The 19,285-nt window shown below is 39.2% G+C and overlaps 1 protein-coding gene across 3 annotated transcripts in view; it reads left to right on the plus strand.

Moving 5' to 3' along the window:
• The window catches only part of LOC149317186 (protein spire homolog 1-like), a 112,091-nt gene extending 100,464 nt beyond the window's left edge, over window positions 1–11,627 (plus strand). For all 3 annotated transcript variants that reach the window (XM_089517004.1, XM_089517001.1, XM_089517003.1), the window contains 4 exons: window positions 202–272; window positions 1,400–1,427; window positions 2,044–2,180; window positions 3,455–11,627. In XM_089517004.1, coding sequence (XP_089373130.1) covers window positions 202–272; window positions 1,400–1,427; window positions 2,044–2,180; window positions 3,455–3,713 — 495 coding nt within the window. In that variant the 3' untranslated portion in view covers window positions 3,714–11,627. The remainder of the gene's footprint in view (window positions 1–201; window positions 273–1,399; window positions 1,428–2,043; window positions 2,181–3,454) is intronic.
• Window positions 11,628–19,285: the final 7,658 nt, after the last annotated feature.

Here is a 19,285-nt window from a genome sequence, read left to right on the forward strand (position 1 = left end):
GAATCAGCAAAGGATTGTGAAAACATGTCACAAACATCTAACAAATAGCAACCCTATTCACAAAGTTAATTGTGTTGATTAAATCATTCACAGTGGTAGTTAAATCTCTATTGTAGCTCTGCTCATATTCCTGTTTAGATAAATATAAACTGATTTCCCGAAAAACATTCTAATGCTATGTGCTCTTGTCAATTTTCGTAGCTCTGTTTTTGTTGCCGAACGCGAAGGTTTTCTTTCTTCACCTGGTCCTATACTTGTCAGTTTTGTAAAAGGTAAGTTGTTGGTTGCCATGTACAGCTAATCCATTGTGAAGCCATAGAGTCAGAATCCTGGATGGACTAGTTATTATTTACAGTATTTTTGTCTTGTTTTTTCTAATGTAATTGAATAAGGAAAAACGATTTGGGGAAGTAAACGAGAATTTTGATAAATCACTTTTTTATTTTTCTAGACTTAAGATACAGAAAAATGTTGCAGCTGACTATGTGTATTATGGAATATGAAAACAAGATGTGTAGGTGTGGGTAGGCAACATATCTCAAATTCCTCGATGTCACAAGTTTCTTAGATGTCAGGAGGCAGCTGAGGTCTGTTGCAAGGAGTCCATAAAGACTTTGTTTAAGCTTTTGTGAGCTCCATCTGTCAAAGTGGGCTGCTGTCCATGAATGTTTATGCCAAGCAAAAAATTATCAGAATTAATTTCTGAAGAGCAGGAAATGGCTTAGCAATTTTTAGTCCACTGGGCATGCTCCCTAATAGACACTGTTTGCTTGATAAGTGCTTTAATAATGAAAAGCCGTAAATATTAAACTGACAGCTATATTGCATTCAAGATGAGTTGTTTCTACGAGTTAAGACCCATTTGAAATCTGCAATCTGTACTTTCAAAGTGGTTAAAGACAGTGCTAATATAGAGTCTGAAGGGGGATTTTGAGTCTATTTTCAAAATCCCACTAATCTAAGGAGGGGAAAAATGCAATACATTTTCATCAATTCCATTTGGGATTCTTAATTGATGAATTATTGCTCAAGATCTGTAGGACGTATCCATCACACCTTCTGATGACCTACATCTTTTTGTCTAAGCCATTCTCCAGCAGTTCTCTAGAGCAGATTTTTCTGATGCACAAGAAATCAGAACAGGGAATTGGGAAAGATCCAGTTGATGGTCACAGGATCATTTGGATCCCAATCAGAGTCCTTTTTCTTGCCAATTCCCGAGTTACTGCATTTAAGCCAAAGATGCAGTAGCAAGTGAAATTCAAGAAAAGAATGTAGCTCTTAAAATATTTTTACAAGAAAAATACAATAAAGTTTTTGAAGTGACATTCGTTGTTCTCCTATATATATAATACTTCTTTCAGCTGAGTAAGCCATATATTCTCTTTTTCCTTTACAGGCCTGTATGCTCACAGTGTTGTAAAAAGGTAAATTTAGAAACCTATAAATCCTTTCCCTTCTTACAACCGATGGTGTAATCCAATAGGCATGACTACTTCATTGCTTTCAACCAAAAACTACAAACACAAGAAGAATTAAAACTGAAAAGTATCTCCTACAATTTATTTCAAATTCTGTCTCTGTATACATGTGTATGACATGTGTATATGTGTGTGTATGTATTATAGATTCCATGTGTATATGTATTCACACATGCACACTCATACACTGAGTATATATGGCAAGTATTATCATATATCTTACCTGCTTCAAATATAATACAGTCAGCATTTCCTATCCTTGGGCTTGCCATCCATAGATGGCCCTGCTCCGTTCTCTTCAATGGTGGCACCTGTACAGAGCTGCATCAACACTAACATTTTATACCATTCTTATAAAATTTCCATATTTTGCAGCATGTTATAGAATTTCTGTAGAAGTCTTAATTACTAATGCATAGAGGTTATGCAGCTGTAAGGCTTTGTGTCTCCCATTCACTCACCTAGGGTCATTACCATTGGGAATATGGTGGGAATCAATTGCTAAAAATAGCACAAAGTCTCAAGGCAATAATATTTTAATGTTCTGTGGCATTTATAACAGATGCGTCTACCATCAAAGCCATATTCCACTCTTCCTATCTTTTCTCTGGGACCTTCTGCTTTACAAAGAGGAGAGAGTTTTATGAGACCCGATAAACCATCTACCAGTCATCATAGGTCATTGAGGGGCCTGCCAAGGTAAGGAATCTTTCTTTTTTATGATCCAGATGGATGTTTATTAACTGGTTACTACTCAGGTCTGTATTCTGTGATTTATTAAGTTTTTAGAAGTGTATTTTAGACATTTGTTAAACATCCTTCATCAAATTGCTAGGCAGATACCAAATGGGGATACAGTCTACGGAGACATTTTAGCTTCCTCTTTCCAGTGATAGATCCCAGGACTTCTTGAGAAAGTGGTTGGACTCTCGTGAATGGCATGCCAATGAAGTACAAATGCTTGGCTCTCAAAGTAGAAATTGTTAAAAAAAAAAAAGCTTCTGTACTTGGAAGGTCATTGTGGAAACATGGACCTCTTAGGATCCTGATCTATAATACAGTCAGTTCTCAGTATCCATGGATTTTGCATCCATGGATTCCACCATCCATGTTTGAAAATATTGTAAAAAAAATTTAAAAAGCAAATTTTGATTTTATATAAGGGATACCATTTTATTACATCATTGCATATACAGTAATTGAACTTGAACATCCACGGCTTTTGTTATCCATGGTGGATCCTGGAACCAAACCCGAGTGGATATCAAGGGGCCACGGTAGGTATAGGAGCTGGATGAAATTGTGTTTTAAAAGTGTATCTTTTATACATTCACTATAGTTATATCCGTCTGCAAAATAATCTTGCATTTTTTTCAGTCTTGAATTTATTTTAGAGGAAAACTGTTATCATCTACACTTCAATTCATGTCTATGAAATACTGTACATTTATAATAATACATTTGCTTTTCTTTAGGGCACTAAGACCACTTGTAGATGGGTCAAGTATTTCTGTAAAATTGTTTCAGTGTGTGTTGGATCCTGGATAAGAATGGGCAGCCTTCCAGATTTTGCTGTATCCCAAGGTCCACTATCCTTCACTAGTAGCTATGCTGGCTAGTGCTGATGGGAATTGCAGTCCTACCACATTTATTGGGTAACATGTCCCATCTGACCCCGACTCTCTCTTTGTTAGAGAAGCATTTAAAACTCCATTTTTTGCCATAAAGTTCAGAACTATTCTGGAAAAACTTTTGTGAACTGAATTTGCAAAATATTATTTTTGCTTTTTCTGTGTTTTTACTGTATGGGTCTTCTTTCCAAGACTATAATGCCTTCATGGAGGCCAGATTTTCCTATGATTAAATTGTGTTTTCTGCTAACCATAACTGGCCACAAGAAACCTTAAGGACCTATAGGAGTGGGAAATGTACTAATGACACTAATAAGAAAATAATCATTTGTTTATTTTCAGACTGTCCACAAAGTCCAAATCTGTAGATAAAGCAGATGAAGAAGCACTGTTTCCAAAAGAACTGATGGAGGACTGGAGCACCATGGAAGTGTGTGTAGACTGCAAAAAGTTCATTTCAGAAATCATTAATTCAAGCCGCCGCAGTCTCTCTCTGGCTAACAAGCGAGCCAGATTGAAAAGGAAAACACAGTCGTTCTACATGTCATCCCCAGGCACCTCAGAGTACTGCCCTTCTGAGAGGACTATCAATGAGATCTGAGCCTTGTGCCTTTCTCTCTGCTTTGTCATCATGAGGACCTGAGAGAACCAGAATGTCTTTTTCTTCTTTGTTCTACTTGACAGCTTACATTTGCATTAGGTCACTGGTTTCGCCTTTCCATACAGTTGACACACAAAAAAAGGTCAGAAATTGGGCTATGCAGAAGGTCAGCCAATAAACTTGTTTGCACTGAAAGAAAACAACAGTTAGACTGTTGCCTTTTTGTATGTGTGCAGTGTACAAAGGAAGTCTTTTATTTTTTCTGGTATTCATTTTCAAGAATGTCAGAATATATGCTTAGACAAGAAACAGTGTTAGTAGCTGTTGGCATTTGCTACCAACTAACTTTATATTTCACTCAGTAGGATACACAAGTCCATGTTGTTCAGAAAAGAGATGAAGGCCATTGCTCTTAATGCCTTATAGCTGAGGTACGTAACTTTCTGGAGTTAGGCAGCTGCACCCACTGGGAAGCTGCTTCCTTGCTGCTGAAATTATTATGCTGCTGCCGGGGCTGCTACAACTGCTGTCATATCGCTTCTGAAATTTGGTGGTTGCTACAGTGGCTCTGTTGTATAGGAGAATGCCAGAGTCCTCTGGCACCTATCCCTTCCAGAAGAGAAAGAGAATGCTTTAGTTTATCTGTTCAGAGGGGTGTGTGGGAGCACATTGAAAGCAAATTGAGGGCAGCAGGGCAGCAGCCAAGGGAGGTGTGCATGTGGCCCGTATGCTGCCCATCCCTGCCTTACAGTATAGCACAAACATCATTTTGATTTGCTGATGTATTCAGCAGTTGATCAATCTAAGCCAGTCTCTAGAATCGGGGTTGTGGTATAAAATATGTAATAAGGTGGAAGTCTCAATGAGTAACTTTTCTTCCTCACCTGCTGCTGTTCCAGTATAACAATTAGTGTGTTCTAAGTATTAGTAATTTCTTCCCTGCCTTGAATGTATTCTGATTATGAAGCTGTAGTTGTAGTTTTGCTAGCTGTTAACTTTTAGAAATAAGCAGAATCATACTCTTTATGGGAAAGGTGCAAGATAATTACAACCTTTTAATATCAGTGTGTTTTTGTAAAATAAAGAATGTTCTCTGGGTGACAATCCTGAGAAAACAGGTAATATGTATATTTGTACTATAATGGAAAACCTAAGTACTGCAATAACTAAATGTATGGAAGCATATCCATTATAAACCCCCTTTTTACAGGGGTTTATATCTTGGCTGTTAATAAGTTTTATATCCTGCAAAAATTTGAGACAGTAGTGTCTCAGATTGAGAGGTTTTGTTCTGGATTTTTTAAAAGGTTTGGAGAAACACTGTCTAACTGTTTTGAAGTTCCAATAATATTACCGAACATCACATTTTTGCACTCTTTTATATTCAGATTTTTAAATCTAAAGAAAACTGGAGCTTAGTGTAGAGTACGGACTTGGGTTATTTTTGTATTCATAACACTTCCGTTTAAAATATTTGCAATTCATTTGGTGGACAGGGAGAGTAAATCTTCCACATTTTTAATGGCTAGGCCAATATTTACTATCAAAATGACAATATAAGATTATACAGTTCAAGTTTTTCATTTTCTTATTGTAGATTGCTAAGTGACATCTCAGGTCACTTTCAGAATAGGCAGAAATCTGTTGAAATGTAATCTCTTATCTAATGAAGACATTGTTGAAAACTAATCTGTCTCTTTTAGCAGACCAAAATATTTGAGGCCAAGAACTGAGTAGTAGTAGTTAGATCCTAAGACTCACTGCTCTGACATATACATGTTTAAGCATATGTATGAGCATGAGTGCTTGGGGATTTAAGGTACACATTCTGGTCCACTAACTTTTCACCAGTTCCCAAGACAGAGTACTCTAGTTTCATTGGATTGAAGACTTCAGGTAATGGCCAAGATTTGGTTGGCACAGTGTAGTGTAATAGTTCTGCAGATGGAACTACACTAATCTCTCCTCTCAACTCTCCCTATTTACCCACTGTAGTCTCCACTACATAACCATTCAGTGGCAGGTGGGGGGAAGGTTGCCTGGTTGTGTCCTGGTAGTCAAACACAGACTGATAGCTTCATCTGCTGAAATCTGCCAGAGGTCTCAGCAGATGATGACATTGGTCTGTATCAGGCTATGGGGACGTAGCCAGATACTCTTCTAATCTTCCCCCTCCTCTCTGCATCAACCATTAATTAGCACCAACAGCTAAATAGGGAGTAGGGAGGGGGGCTTTGTCATTGCAGAGTAGAAGATAAAACCCACTTCCACAATGACCAAAATAAGACTTAAGCAGGTGAAAGGTGGACTTACATCTGCATATATCGCTAACAGGGTGCCAGCCCTTCTCTGTTAAACATTCCTAAAATTGAGTCTCTTTATCACTGACACTTCCCAGTACCTGAACAAGACAGCAGTTCCACAGGGAAAGCCACAACTTACCTCAGTTTAAAACTGACTTAGATTTGTTGTTCAGACCTAGCCTCATAGAAGACTGTTGCTGCTATTGAACTTTTTAAGTCATTTTATCATAGATCTGGTTGAAACTTGCATTTACCTCTTTATCTAACTATAACCTCTGTTGTCAAATTAATGGGTTGAGGATCACAACAAAAATTGCTAGGTTTTTTTCCTAGATCTGGCAAAACCATCATGGGTTTTCACCATGTCATATCTGCCTGATTAATATTTTGGTGGCTGACATCCTACACATTGGTCATGTCATATCAAACCTGAGATGTAAAAGATTTACCATGACAAGTGAACTGGCCTGACGTTACCTTGTAATGACATATTAGAAAATATTAGGCAGTAGTCCTTTTCCCCTTAAGAAGTCTAAAAAATAGGATGGGTCCTGTGCCTTATTGGCTTTTTACCTTATTTACAAATTCTACACACAGTTGTGGTGTTCTTACAATACAATGAGCTGTAACCAGGATATTTGGTCCCCTGTGGATAGCCATTGTTCTGTCTGTCCTCCTTCCATGCAGTTATTCTGCTGTAGTTCTTCAGGCTGGGTTGTTTTATGTCTAGATCTCAAGCTAAAATATAAATGGGGTCTAGTTAATTCTCTACACAAATACCAGGTGATTCGAAAAGAATGGTGCAAAACTGAATAAAAACAACTTTACATTTGTACTATTGTTTTGAGCTACCCTGTAGTGAAGAAGCTTTTCAACCCTACACTGGGACTCCCTCTCCCCATCTTTCATTAAATCATTTTTACATTGCTTGATGAGTTACCATAAATTTTTACATTTGTTTCCTTACTGATCCAAGGAAAATTAAAAGGAGAGGGATAGAATCTTTTCTGGCAAATTATCCCTCAGTTTCAGGTTGAGGAGTTTCTAACAGGAGTAGTTGTGAATCACCTAAAATTGTAAGTGGAAAGTCTAGAGAACATATACCTAGGCAGTTGGTGCTGCCTTTTGCTTCCACTTAGCAGCTACATATAACTATCTATTTCATAATATATGCTTCCACTAGCAGAGCTAATATCAACCTTTTCCAGTGTCACTTTCCAGCTGTTCCTCCCTTTTCTTCTCCGTGGTCTTTCCAGTTATCTTTTTGAAGAAAATAACCCTAAACAATACAGTAATTTGTAGTTTGGCAAAAGATAGTTGGATCAGTTTTGCAATATTGCTGCTTTTCTTCATTTTTCAAGCCTGCAAGTGAGTTTGGTTATTTTGTTATGTGGTGTAATATTCCTATCACCTTGCCATTAATATTCCAAATATGTTCAGGGGTTAAGGATGTGATCTCTGTCCCTCCATTCCTCAGAAAGCATTCTTTAGTGTGATGCCTATTGTTGCCCTACTTAGATTAAACATGTTCATATGTCACTGTCAGCACAATTTGTAAATATGTATAATTTAAAGTTCAGAAAGATGCCATTCTGTGTAAAGTGGAAATTAACCTTCTTGTGAAGATGAGAAATTAAAATAAACAGAATACGTCCAACAATTATGTACTGTATCCATTATCATAGTTTTAACATATGGGAGCTCACAATTTGTACTTCTTTCAAGAGGAAAATTGGTATTTAACCCAGGAAACTTGCCGCTATGAGAACTTTAAAGCTTTTATTTTTCTAACTATTAACCAGTCTAGGAGATATCTAATGTGTACTGTAGAAGACTTGCATCCAATGTAATGCTTGTGGGGTTTTGCACATTAAAATCTTCTGTGATTAATTCCAAGGCAGCTCAACTCTGCCTTTGTGATGGCTTGATGTGCAGAAAATTTGTATGCATCCTAGGTGATGGTGGTTGCTTTACTTTTATTTAAAACCTTTATTTAAACACTAAATACCTGGGGAAATAAAACACCTTTGTGTTATAATTTTTGTCTATGTTAACTATTTCATAAAATTCTGTTTTTATAATAGCTTACAATAGACATATGAGGTTAACTGGTAGGTTAACTCTTCTTGGTTTGCTAGTAAAATGGAATAAATTAATATCTTTGTACTTGGGGGCATATCAACCTGAAATGGCCCATGGAAATAAGCACTGGATAGTAGCATAATAGGCAAAGATAAATTAATCTACGTTAAAAAAAAAGCTGGCTTACCAAAAATACTTCCATACCTCAAACTGAAAATTGGTTGATGTTACTGCCTTCCTAAGCACATATCAATTACGTTACATAATTATGTATTAGACTGGACAACCTGTGACTCTCCAAATGTGGTTGTATTTTAACTCTTCGCCTACCTCACCATTGGCTAGTGCTGATGGGAGTTGCAGTTCAACCTTTGGAGGATCACACTTTTCCTACCTCTGCTTTTGTTCCCTGCATAGTATGAAAGCTTTCAGGATTAAAAATAGCTTCCTCCTATGGTAGAAAGGACTATCAAAGAAAACAATACAATAAAGATTTCATTGGACACCTTCATATCATTTGCTCTCTGCCAGTTCCCATTCCCATTCATACGTTCTTCTTCCTTGGTTACTTAGGTACATGCAGTATGATTCAAACCAGCCCAATTAACATCTCATGAATGCTTTGTCATGTATAACTCAGTTCAGATGATCTGTGACAGAATTGTTTGGAAAATAGTTAAACCAAAAGGGATTAGATTAAACATGGTGCACAAGTATTTGGATTGTTGACCTACCTTTTTTCCCCCACCTCCAAAACTGTTTTGTCATCTTATAATCCTAAATCGTTCTGGTTTTGGCAAGAAACATTCAAAGGTTGGCCTCACTCCCTGTAAGTAATTAAATGCAGAGGGATCTTGTAGTACCTTTTAGACGAACTGAAAGAAGCTGGTAGCATCTTTGGTAGACTTGAGTCTCTTTCCTCAGATGCATGGGTGGAGTGGAAGATCCATGGGACCCTCCACTTCACCCCATGTATCTGAGGAAGTAGATTCAAGTCTATGAAAGCTCATGCTACCAGCTTCTTTCAGTTCATCTAAAAGGTGCTACAAGATCCCTTTGCATACTGATTTTCCAGACTAATATGACTATGTCTTTGAATAAGTAATTAAAAAGAGACCAAAAATACAAGATGTGCAGCATAGTCAGATGCTTGTCCATTCAGCAAGTTCCATGGTATTTATTCCCAAATAAAGGTGTTCAGGATTGCATCCTCCCTGGAATCAGTCAAGAGCACTGTTGTGTGTAATGTGTTCAAAATTATATCACAAAACTATTGTCTTATCTTAGAGTCAAACACTTACTTTTTGAGAGACAAACAGGTCTCACCATGCTCAATTGTTGAGCACATACATATTTTAGAGAACCAAAATCACTCAAAATTGTTTTTTTTTTGTCTTGTTGATTTTTCTAAGGAAGCATCAGTTTTCTCATTTGCTCATTCTAACATGTCAGTTTAATTGGTAAAGCACTACATATAATTTTGCTGCTGAAGAACTGCGTTTATTGTATTGTTTTGCTTGGTATGATGCTCTTACACATTGAACTAGTTCATCATGCCTAATGGATTGTGAGTAGGGGAAGGCATTAAAGACCACATAAATTGGGATGGGAATCATGCAGTCCTACAGAAGTTAATGGACCACAACTTCTAGCAGCCATAGCAGCCACAGCTAAGGGTGAGGAATATTGGGTGCTGCAGTCCACCATCTGGAAATACCACTCCTGGCATATATAAATAGGACACAGGGCCATGCATGCTGGACCTGTCTCTTCTGTTTATACCTTGCATCTGGAAATCCCACTCCTGGAATTAAGTTACTTTTCAGACTCAGCTGATGGGGAGGGATTTGGCTACGAGATAAGAACTGGGCCACCATAAATACCCATGCTTTTATTTTATGATATGGACTAAGGTTCTGAAGAGTCCATCTAAGCCAAACCCAGGAGATAAATGGAAGAATAAAGGTACACATTTTGAAGGCAGTACTATGTTAATCTGCTGCAGCAAAATGAACATTTTTTTTGTGGTGCCATAAACACTAGCAAGGCTTATTTGGCATAATCTGCTGTAGATACATATTTGGTGAAGGGGGTTGCAATTCCAGAAAACCTTGTGCCAAATAAAACCAGTCTTTAAAATGCCATGAAGTTTGTTTGTTTTCATCAGAAATGAAGGGGCACATAACATCTGTGTTTACTGAGTTCTATCCACAACAGTAGATATTGCAATTAATAAACCCTTTGTTTAGGCATAGTAGGATCCCTGCTAAGTAAGATCCAATACCTTGAAAATCTTACGATGAAGGCAGTGGTATTCACAGCTACAGATAAAACTGACTGAGGAAGCCTTACTCATCAACCTTAGTAACAGTTGCCCTTGTTGCTTTTGCAAGGTGGTAGCTAAGGGTGATTTACTTATGTTCACACCCAATTAAAGGATCCATTACCTCACGTAAACAAAATATACTTTCTTTTTATCTCATTGTATGGCTTTTGCTTTATTACCATTGTTTTGGGTTGCTGATCTTCAGAAGACAAGCCCAACTCCATAAAGTTAGATTGAAGTATTTTTGAAGTGGTCAAAAAAAAGTTACCGTAAGTGGGGGTAAATGTCAGCTCACTGTGTGATGTGGCACTAAATTAACAAGTACTACCAGTTAACCTTTGGGAGAAGGTTACAGCTGTAGCATAGGTGTTGGAGAGGGAGATTTCGCTCTAATTTCTTCCCAGCTGTATTCATGGCCCTGAGTATGCCTCTGGCGGGAACCCTTTCAGTTAGTCCCAACAAATCAACTGTTGAGTCAACACATCAGCAATTCTAATAGATTCAATGGGGCTACTCACAGGATTTGACTACAATCTTTCAGCTTGGCCTATTCTTAATCCTTTATTAGGATTTTTAAAAAGCAACTTGTGTGTGACAATTTGAACTCCTTAAGAGATGCAGGACAGATAGATAAATATATGGTTAAACTCAGAACTTTGGTACAATATGAATCTTCCATTAGCTGCAGTGCTTTTCTGTTGTCTTTGAAAACCTTTAAATAACTAAAGTAAACAATGTAAAGCTGACCTGCAGGAAACCAGTTGTCCCATTTTTATCCAAAGTAATTAAAACAAAGGTAAGCATATTTATAGCTTTCTTCCTTTATAGTCATAAGCCAATGCTCTGTCAAGTCAGTATGGTTCATGAGATAATTTCTGCTTGTTAACATTCAGCAGTTTAAGCCAAGCACTTCTCCCTAGTTGCTAACAAAAAGGGAATTTTTTCAGACCTGCATTTACCTAGGTTTTCTTAATTATATATGGCTGCAGGGTTCAGGAATAATGTAAGGTTTTCAAAAAACAGAAGCACAAGTTCTTTACTTCCTTCCTATGTGATGTCACTGTGCATGTCTTCTGTATGGCTTCTGATGCACCAGGGAGCCATTTGTAAATAAAAAGGCAATAGAAATTTCCTGCTTGTTTTCCTGTTATGTAATACTGACATGCAGTTTATGCATTATTAATAAAAAGATCTAACAAGGTAGCACTGTCTTTCCTGAATTCATCAGACTAACAAGAATTTTCTGTTATTATGTGGCTTGGGCACATCTGCCATTTCTTTTGTATACCATTTTTATATATCAGAAACCAGAATTATGCTTACCTAAAAGCATTTTTTAAAACTCAGAGGGGTTTCTCAAAAACATATGATTAAGTTTCAGGGACCGTTACATAATATTTTTAGGTCACCTGGTTACTGAAGGATTATGATGGACCACTTCTTTTCTTTTGCACAAGTTTACTTCTAGTTAATTCGTGTCTTAATGCACCAAGCAACTCTTAAAAAATTAAAAGTTGCAAGTAGTGATTTTTAGACAGATTCAGTTCAATCCTATCCATGTTTGCTGATATGTCAATTTGTTTGCATTCCATATAGTACGCATGCCTTTTCTTGGTGTGCCAATTTTACTAGTAAGTGGATCTTTCTCTGTTTTGACAATAATTGTAGTGCTTTAAACCAATAATTCTGACACAATTAAGTACACAGATACTCCTATAACCTCAATTACAGAGAGATTCTTTCCAAATTTACACCTTCCAGCCTTCATGGTAGTGCTATTTTTAGTGTTATGATTCAGTCCTATATTAAACAATCATCTTGTTTAACAATTAATACAAAAGAAGCTTTGTTTCATCATAAAGAAAAACAAGACACAGTTTGTCAAGTAGGTCATGTTATTTATAGCCCCAAAATGTTCTCGGTATTTGACACTTCACATATAAAAGATTCTTTGCTTTTAAAAGCTTACAGTCAAAGCACAGAGAGATGATCTTAAACATTTGCCTATGCATTTATTCTTTAATTACTGTACTCCTACTCTCAATTTTAATAAGTTATTCTTAGAGCAATTGCCTTCCTTCTAGCACTGCATCCTTTTACTCCAATGAAAGTAATATTAAGTAGCTTGTGTTAACATTTATTGCAAGATAAATGAACCTTTGGCTTTCCAATAAGCAGAATTAAAAAGAACCTCTTATCACAGGATGCCAAGACAGGGCTGCTCTACCTTTGTCTAGATGATGACGTCAACTGAAGATCAACTCCACATCTCTGCCTGACAAGTTACACCTTGGCTACATAGGTACAAGCAAGAATAAAAAACACAGAAGGGTGAGGAAGTTACACTGTGGCCCTAGAAAATGAAATAAAAGTCTGCTTGAATTGAAGGACTTCTTATAAAGGGCAGCACCCATTATTTTCCACAAATACATCACGGAAGCTAAAGCAAGGCAAGGATTTTTTTGTTTGTTTGTTTTTTTGGTTCCTTTTCCAATTGTTGCATATGGCAGACAGTAAATTCCTAAATTTTGCCCATGGCAGCCAATAGAACTTTATAGGTAGGAGTTGTCACAATGTGAGGAAGAAAAACATAAGATTAGGCAGATATTAGAAAGGGGGGGAGGTTACGGCAGAACAAGCATAGTGCAACCAACACAGGAAGCTTATGTCTGATGTCATTAAAAGGATAAGAGACTGTGAAATCGAGTACCTCTGCAACTCTATGGGGCCGTGCTTTCACTGATTATCTTGAGTTTTGTTTTTGGCTATTAAGATGCTTTATTGTCTCTGCTCTCTGTGTAACTGGTTTTCATCTTTCATGATGCTTTCGGCCTGCCACCGGACCCCTTATTTCTCTGTCATGAACACGGGGGTCAGGCTTGAAACTCTCCATCCCTCTCTGCTCCCTGACTGCTGCAGGCGATGCTAGGCCTCAGCAAAAGGAGAGTCGAAAGTTAGTTTCTTTTGAGCCATACAAATCGGGAGTACAGCTCCGCTCCGCTGTGGGCCCACAACAAACTCCCAACTCCCAGAATTCCACAGCCTTGAGCCAGACAAGAGTTAAAGCGGTGTCAAACCAGGTTATTTCTCCAGTGTGGAAGCAGCCAAAAAGCCCCCTTCCCAACCAGAGCCAGAGGCCTAAAGGAGGAGGCTTACTCGGGAACGGAGGGGGCTGGCCCCGTCATGATGGCTTCCAATCCCAGGCGTTTGGGAATGGAGCTAATCTGTCCAGAGTCGGAGGCCGTAGCCCCTGGCGTGCATTCCAAGCGCGCGCGTACCACATGACCGAGCGGGCGGCGGCGGCGGCGCTAACTCAGTGCGAGTAACCAGCGAAGGGAAGGAGGGACGGGTTTAGGCGTGCACGGGGCATGCGCGCTGGTGTGCCCGTGCGAGGCCTGCTGCGAAGGGGCGGAGCGAGGGGGGGTCGGCTCGGCGCGCATGCGCACGTTCGCTCTCAACCTCTCATCTCCCAACGTCATAATGTGTTTCTATGGGAAACTTATATAACAACAAACCATCTATTATCCTTCTAGATCAGCAGACAGTAGCTTGCTATAACTTGCTCTAAAAAGAGTTTCTTTTTGGGGTGCAAGGACCCCGCTTCTCCCTCCCCTCCCCCTCGGGGGATGGGAAAAAGAGGACTCATGCTTGACTATATTTGGCGTTTGATCTGGAAATTGGCTTGCAAAGAGGACAACACAGAATGGTGCCAGATGGATGGCTCATTCATAATAGCATGTTTGTCCCTGCTGACTTCTATAGGCACCTTTCTATTAGTTTTAAAACTGTTCAGGCGCGACTCAAGAACCGAGGGAGGTGCCAGAACCGTTGAAGCTGCCAGGCAAGCGGCCCAATACCAGCTGCCGATGGGCGAACGTGCCAAGCCAGCGGCCCAATACCAGCTGCCGATGGGCGAACGTGCCAAGCCAGCGGCCCAATACCAGCTGCCGATGGGCGAACGTGCCAAGCCAGCGGCCCAATACCAGCTGCCGATGGGCGAACGTGCCAAGCCAGCGGCCCAATACCAGCTGCCGATGGGCGAACGTGCCAAGCCAGCGGCCCAATACCAGCTGCCGATGGGCGAACGTGCCAAGCCAGCGGCCCAATACCAGCTGCCGATGGGCGAAGGTGACAAGCCAGCGGCCCAATACCAGCTGCCGATGGGCGAACGTGCCAAGCCAGCGGCCCAATACCAGCTGCCGATGGGCGAACGTGCCAAGCCAGCGGTCCAATACCAGCTGCCGATGGGTGAACGTGCCAAGCCAGCGGCCAAATACCAGCTGCCGATGGGCGAAGGTGCCCCTCTAAGGCACACAAATGTCATGGTGCATCTACCACCCCCAAGGAGAAGTCCTCGTCTGGCTAATAAGAAAATGATGTGAAATGCATTGAAATGCATAATTAAAAATGTATCTTGTCATCCATTGGTTTTGGCTATTTTTTGACACGTCCCCTTTAGTTAGTTCGCCCCGCCCCGCCCCTTAAAATTTGCTTAAAATGTTCATTCCAGCGATGGCTGCAGTCTTTTGCAAAGGCAAGGCCTAGTTGACAAGATGTCTTCTTCAATAATTAATAGTGTCCTATAGTATGCTTATTTGCTGGAAAGGGTGGGAAAATCATGAGACTGGAGGCTGGCAAAAGCCCATGGTTTTCTGAAAATAAGGAATGATTAGCAAATTTGGCTAACTGAATTTAACAAGCGAGATATTCCAGGTATTTCAGGTGCTAAATCAAAATAAAGTGCCCCTCTCCCACGTGGGAGTGATTTAACATGTCCATTGTCTTCAAATTTTGCCATCTGTTGCTCATAAAATGTGTCATGGTGCAAAAACTCACAGCACCAGTTTAACGTTCTCAGCACAGTTATCACAAATCAAAAGCACTCTATTCCTGCATAATCTTATATATACATTGGATGACAAGATTGCTGAGAGAGACAACTAATGCACCACTAAACCTCGCTCTGAATAGAATAAGTGCAGGCTGCTTTGATTTGTTGCCTGCTTTCTTAGAGCCTAGACACAACACTAGAAATGTATGCTGCTCAGAATGTTGTTTTAAAATCATCAGTCTTTAGGAATTCTGAATATTCTTATTTAAATGTAAATTGGCAGCTTCCTTTAAGTGGCAGCTATTTACTATATGAATACGTATTTTGTGCCATTTCTTTATTTCAATAATGTTTTTTAAGACTAAAAATGCCCCTTCTCATAAGTTTAAAGTGCACATTTGAATTCATTCTCCTTTCTGCCCCTTTAAAGTGCCTTTTGAAAAACACAAGCAAGGTGCTTCCACTGTTGCTACTGCCCAGTTTACCCTTTTAACTGGGCCTAAATGACATGGCTGAGAGCTAATGTAGTGTAGTGGTTTGAGTATTGGACTACCACTCTAGAAACCCACTGTATTACCTTGGACAAGTCACACTCTCTCAGCCTCAGAGGGAAGCAAAGGCAAACTTCCTCTGAACAAACCTTGTCAAGAAAACCCCATGATAGGTTTGCCTTGGGGTCACCGTAAGTCAGAAAAAGACTTGAAAGCACACAACAACAAAGTTGTCTTAGCTTTTCCTTTGCTTACTCAAAGAGAACAGGCAAGAACAGGACTGCAGACAATTTTAACACTTTCTGTCAGTGTGCTCAAGGTGCTATATGAATGTAATAAATGGATAATACAGGTGGCCCTCCGTATCCACAGATTGCCATCCACAGCTTGAAAATATTTTTTAAAGAAAATTCCAAAAAGCAAACCTTGATGTTGCCATTTTATACAAGGTGTTACCAAAATTGCTGGGTTACCAAGATGGCACCTACAAATTAATATGTTAATCTTTGGCCTCTCTGTAACTGCTATTATGAGATAACAAATTATTTTTACCCCAAAATAATGAAGGGTAAATAATGCAGGGTGTAGTAAGAAAGGGACAACATTCTACTACACTGTTGTATATAACAAGACTCCACAGTACTATCCTATGGATACTAAGGGCCCACTGTAAAGGTTTTAAAAATCCTGAAAATTGGAAGGGAGTAACTTTGTAGCAATACATAACTCATGCATATATTGATAACCTTTCAATACTAAAATATGTTGGTGGGATTAATCAGGAAATTATGTTTTTCAACCTGCTGTGCTTATTCTTTTCTTAGGAATGAAATTGTCCTAGGATGTTAGTCCTTATTTTATTGATTTATTAGACTTTAAAGTATGTTGGATCTTATATTTCTGAAACAAGTTTGGATCACCAGCTGATTCATACCACAAGTTCACATTTAACCATGCTTGATTAAACTGAGCTAATTTTGTATGAACTGGCACACCATATATTTAATTTGCATATACTGTAGCAATTTTTTAATCTGAAGACTGGTGGGAAGCTGATAAATGCTTTTGCTTGAACATCTTGTCTTAAAAGGTCTATTAATCATTCTAAACACTGAGAGAAGTAACAACAGACATTTCTCCTCAGTCCCTTATTTTTCCAGGTTTTGCCATCTCTTCTCTTAACAAAGGACATGCTCCGGGGGTGACATCTGTAGGTACCAATTTTTGCATTACTACATATCTGAAGTTTGATCTCTACACCTATGATTTATATTTATAGTAGAAATCACCAGCTAAGTTTACATCATAAATCACGATCTTAGGTTAGATTACAGATTGGCTATTAGGTCACTAGGAGTTTCCAGACTCCAGTAATATGATTGTGATAGCTTTTGTTGGCTTCAAGCTGCTTGCTAACAGTTAAGGCTAGACTCTTCCAGGCTGTGGAGTCCTACATGCTTCCCCTTGAGAAGCTATCTGATAAGTAATTTTTAGAATATCCATCCCTAATAAGTAGATGATTAATTCTGTTTCATGTTTTTTTTTTAAACCACTTGTGAGCTACCTGTTCAGTTTGAACTTCACTCATTTGAAAAGTAGACTTAAGGTTTTTGCCTAGTTAGGTTCTTATTAAATTCTAGCCTGAGTTTGCTTTTACTCACATGCTAGAGCAGTGTTACTCAAAGTGGTAGTCAGTGGACCATTGCTGGTCTGCGAGCCATGGCAGGTTTCTAGGCAAGAATGAACCAGTTGTAGGTAATGGGAAGAAAAATGACCCCGGTTCTTGGAGCATTGGGGAAAAAAGACCTTCCAGTCTCTGACATGAAATAGCTGAAGAAGCATTGCAGTAGATTACCTGGCATATACACAAATCTGATTTTTCATTGTGATTAAAGCTGGTATGGGGAAATGTGAGTCCTAAATAGAAGTTGCACTGAACTCCTAATGTCTCTTTCCTCTAACAGATGGAATTTGCTATTCAGCAACATGTGGAGTGCTACTTTTTCTCCACTGTAGATTAAAGAAAATTTGGATTAAAGGAGGTTTGTAAAGGGCCTGTTCTCCCTAAGTGTAAAAATCTTTATCTCATACATAGGGAATTTCTTGTACATAATGGAATAGGCAGCAAAGCCTGGCTGGAAGGCTGTTATTCAAAGAAGTGTAATTTGTCACACTGTATTTTTCGTTTCACGCTAATGACTCTTCATCACAAAGGCACTCATTTGTCACATAAACAAAGGTTAAATTCTGTTATGTGAACTTGCTGTTCTGAATGTTGCTTCAAAAAGACAATCCATAATCAATTGTTCCTTTTCTTCTGGTTTTTATACTGATGAAATAAGCTTCAAAATTTTCTGCAAGAACTGAAGGATGCTACTTTAGTACAGATCCACGTAGCTTAAAGAGTTGTACCAATCTTCTTCAAGTTCATTTTGTAACAAATATATTACTCATTATCTTTCAGTACTGAGGTGTCTTGAATTAACGCAGTAATTTTTCCATTTAGTGTGAAAAGTTCTTTATGAGTGTCATGGTGGCTAAAATATATTTCAGATAAGCTGAATGGACAGTTCTGTACTTGTAACTTCAATTAGATTTTAGTTCTTACATGCAGATCTCCTCTCACAACCGTACTCTGATGTATGATCTTCTTTTACACACAGGACCTTATTATTTATTTATTTATTTAGGTATTTATACCCCGCCCTTCAGCCCTAATGGCTCTCAGAGCGGCTTGCAATTATTATTTTTAATCAGACAGTTCCCTACCCTCAGGCTTACAAAAAGTGACCTTACCACACGTGTGTGTGTGTGGGGGGGGGGGTTTGCAGCTCAGATCCGCAGTCACTCCTGTTCTAGCAATGCAAAGTGTGATGTTTTTTCACACCAGATCCAGAGTCACTCCTGTCTAGCAATGCAAGTTAAGGTTAAAACGTGATGTTTTACCACACCTGATTGCCTTTCTGTTGCCCTTACGAATTGAGGGGGAAGCGAAGTCAGTTCGATTCCAAGCAAGTCAGATGATGCGGATTCAAGAAAAGCAGAGTGAGTGCACATTGTATTATCACACAAGAACATACTTTGAGGGTTCAACGATTCGAATCGGCACCCTTGCACATGCTCAGTGAGGCTCTGGACGCTGCCCTCCTTCCCTGCCCCCTCCTTAGCTGTCATCCTTCATTGGGATCTAGGAGAAGGCAGGGGATGATGGGATTGGTGCAGGCTGAAGGAGGGGAGCAGATCAGGGTCTAGGAGAAGGCAGGGGATGATGAGATTGGTTGGCAGAGAAGAGGAGATGGCATGGAGGAGGAGGAGGGGGATGACGGAGCAGGACACGGGACCAAGGGGGGTGACACCAGAGTGGCTTTCCACACTAGACCAATTCGCAGTGCAATTGAAGTGAGCCTGGAAGCGAATTCTGTGAAGTCACTTTTTTTCCAGTTTTACCAAAATGAGGAGTCACTTTGGAATCACTGCGGAAGCACCTTGCAAGGAGCTCCCATAGAAAGGAATGGCGTCTGATAACACATTCACTTTAC

The sequence above is a fragment of the Sceloporus occidentalis genome, unplaced genomic scaffold (assembly GCF_023333645.1).
Source record: "Sceloporus occidentalis isolate IW3139 unplaced genomic scaffold, rSceOcc1.0.p SCAF_3, whole genome shotgun sequence".
NCBI lineage: Eukaryota > Metazoa > Chordata > Lepidosauria > Squamata > Phrynosomatidae > Sceloporus > Sceloporus occidentalis.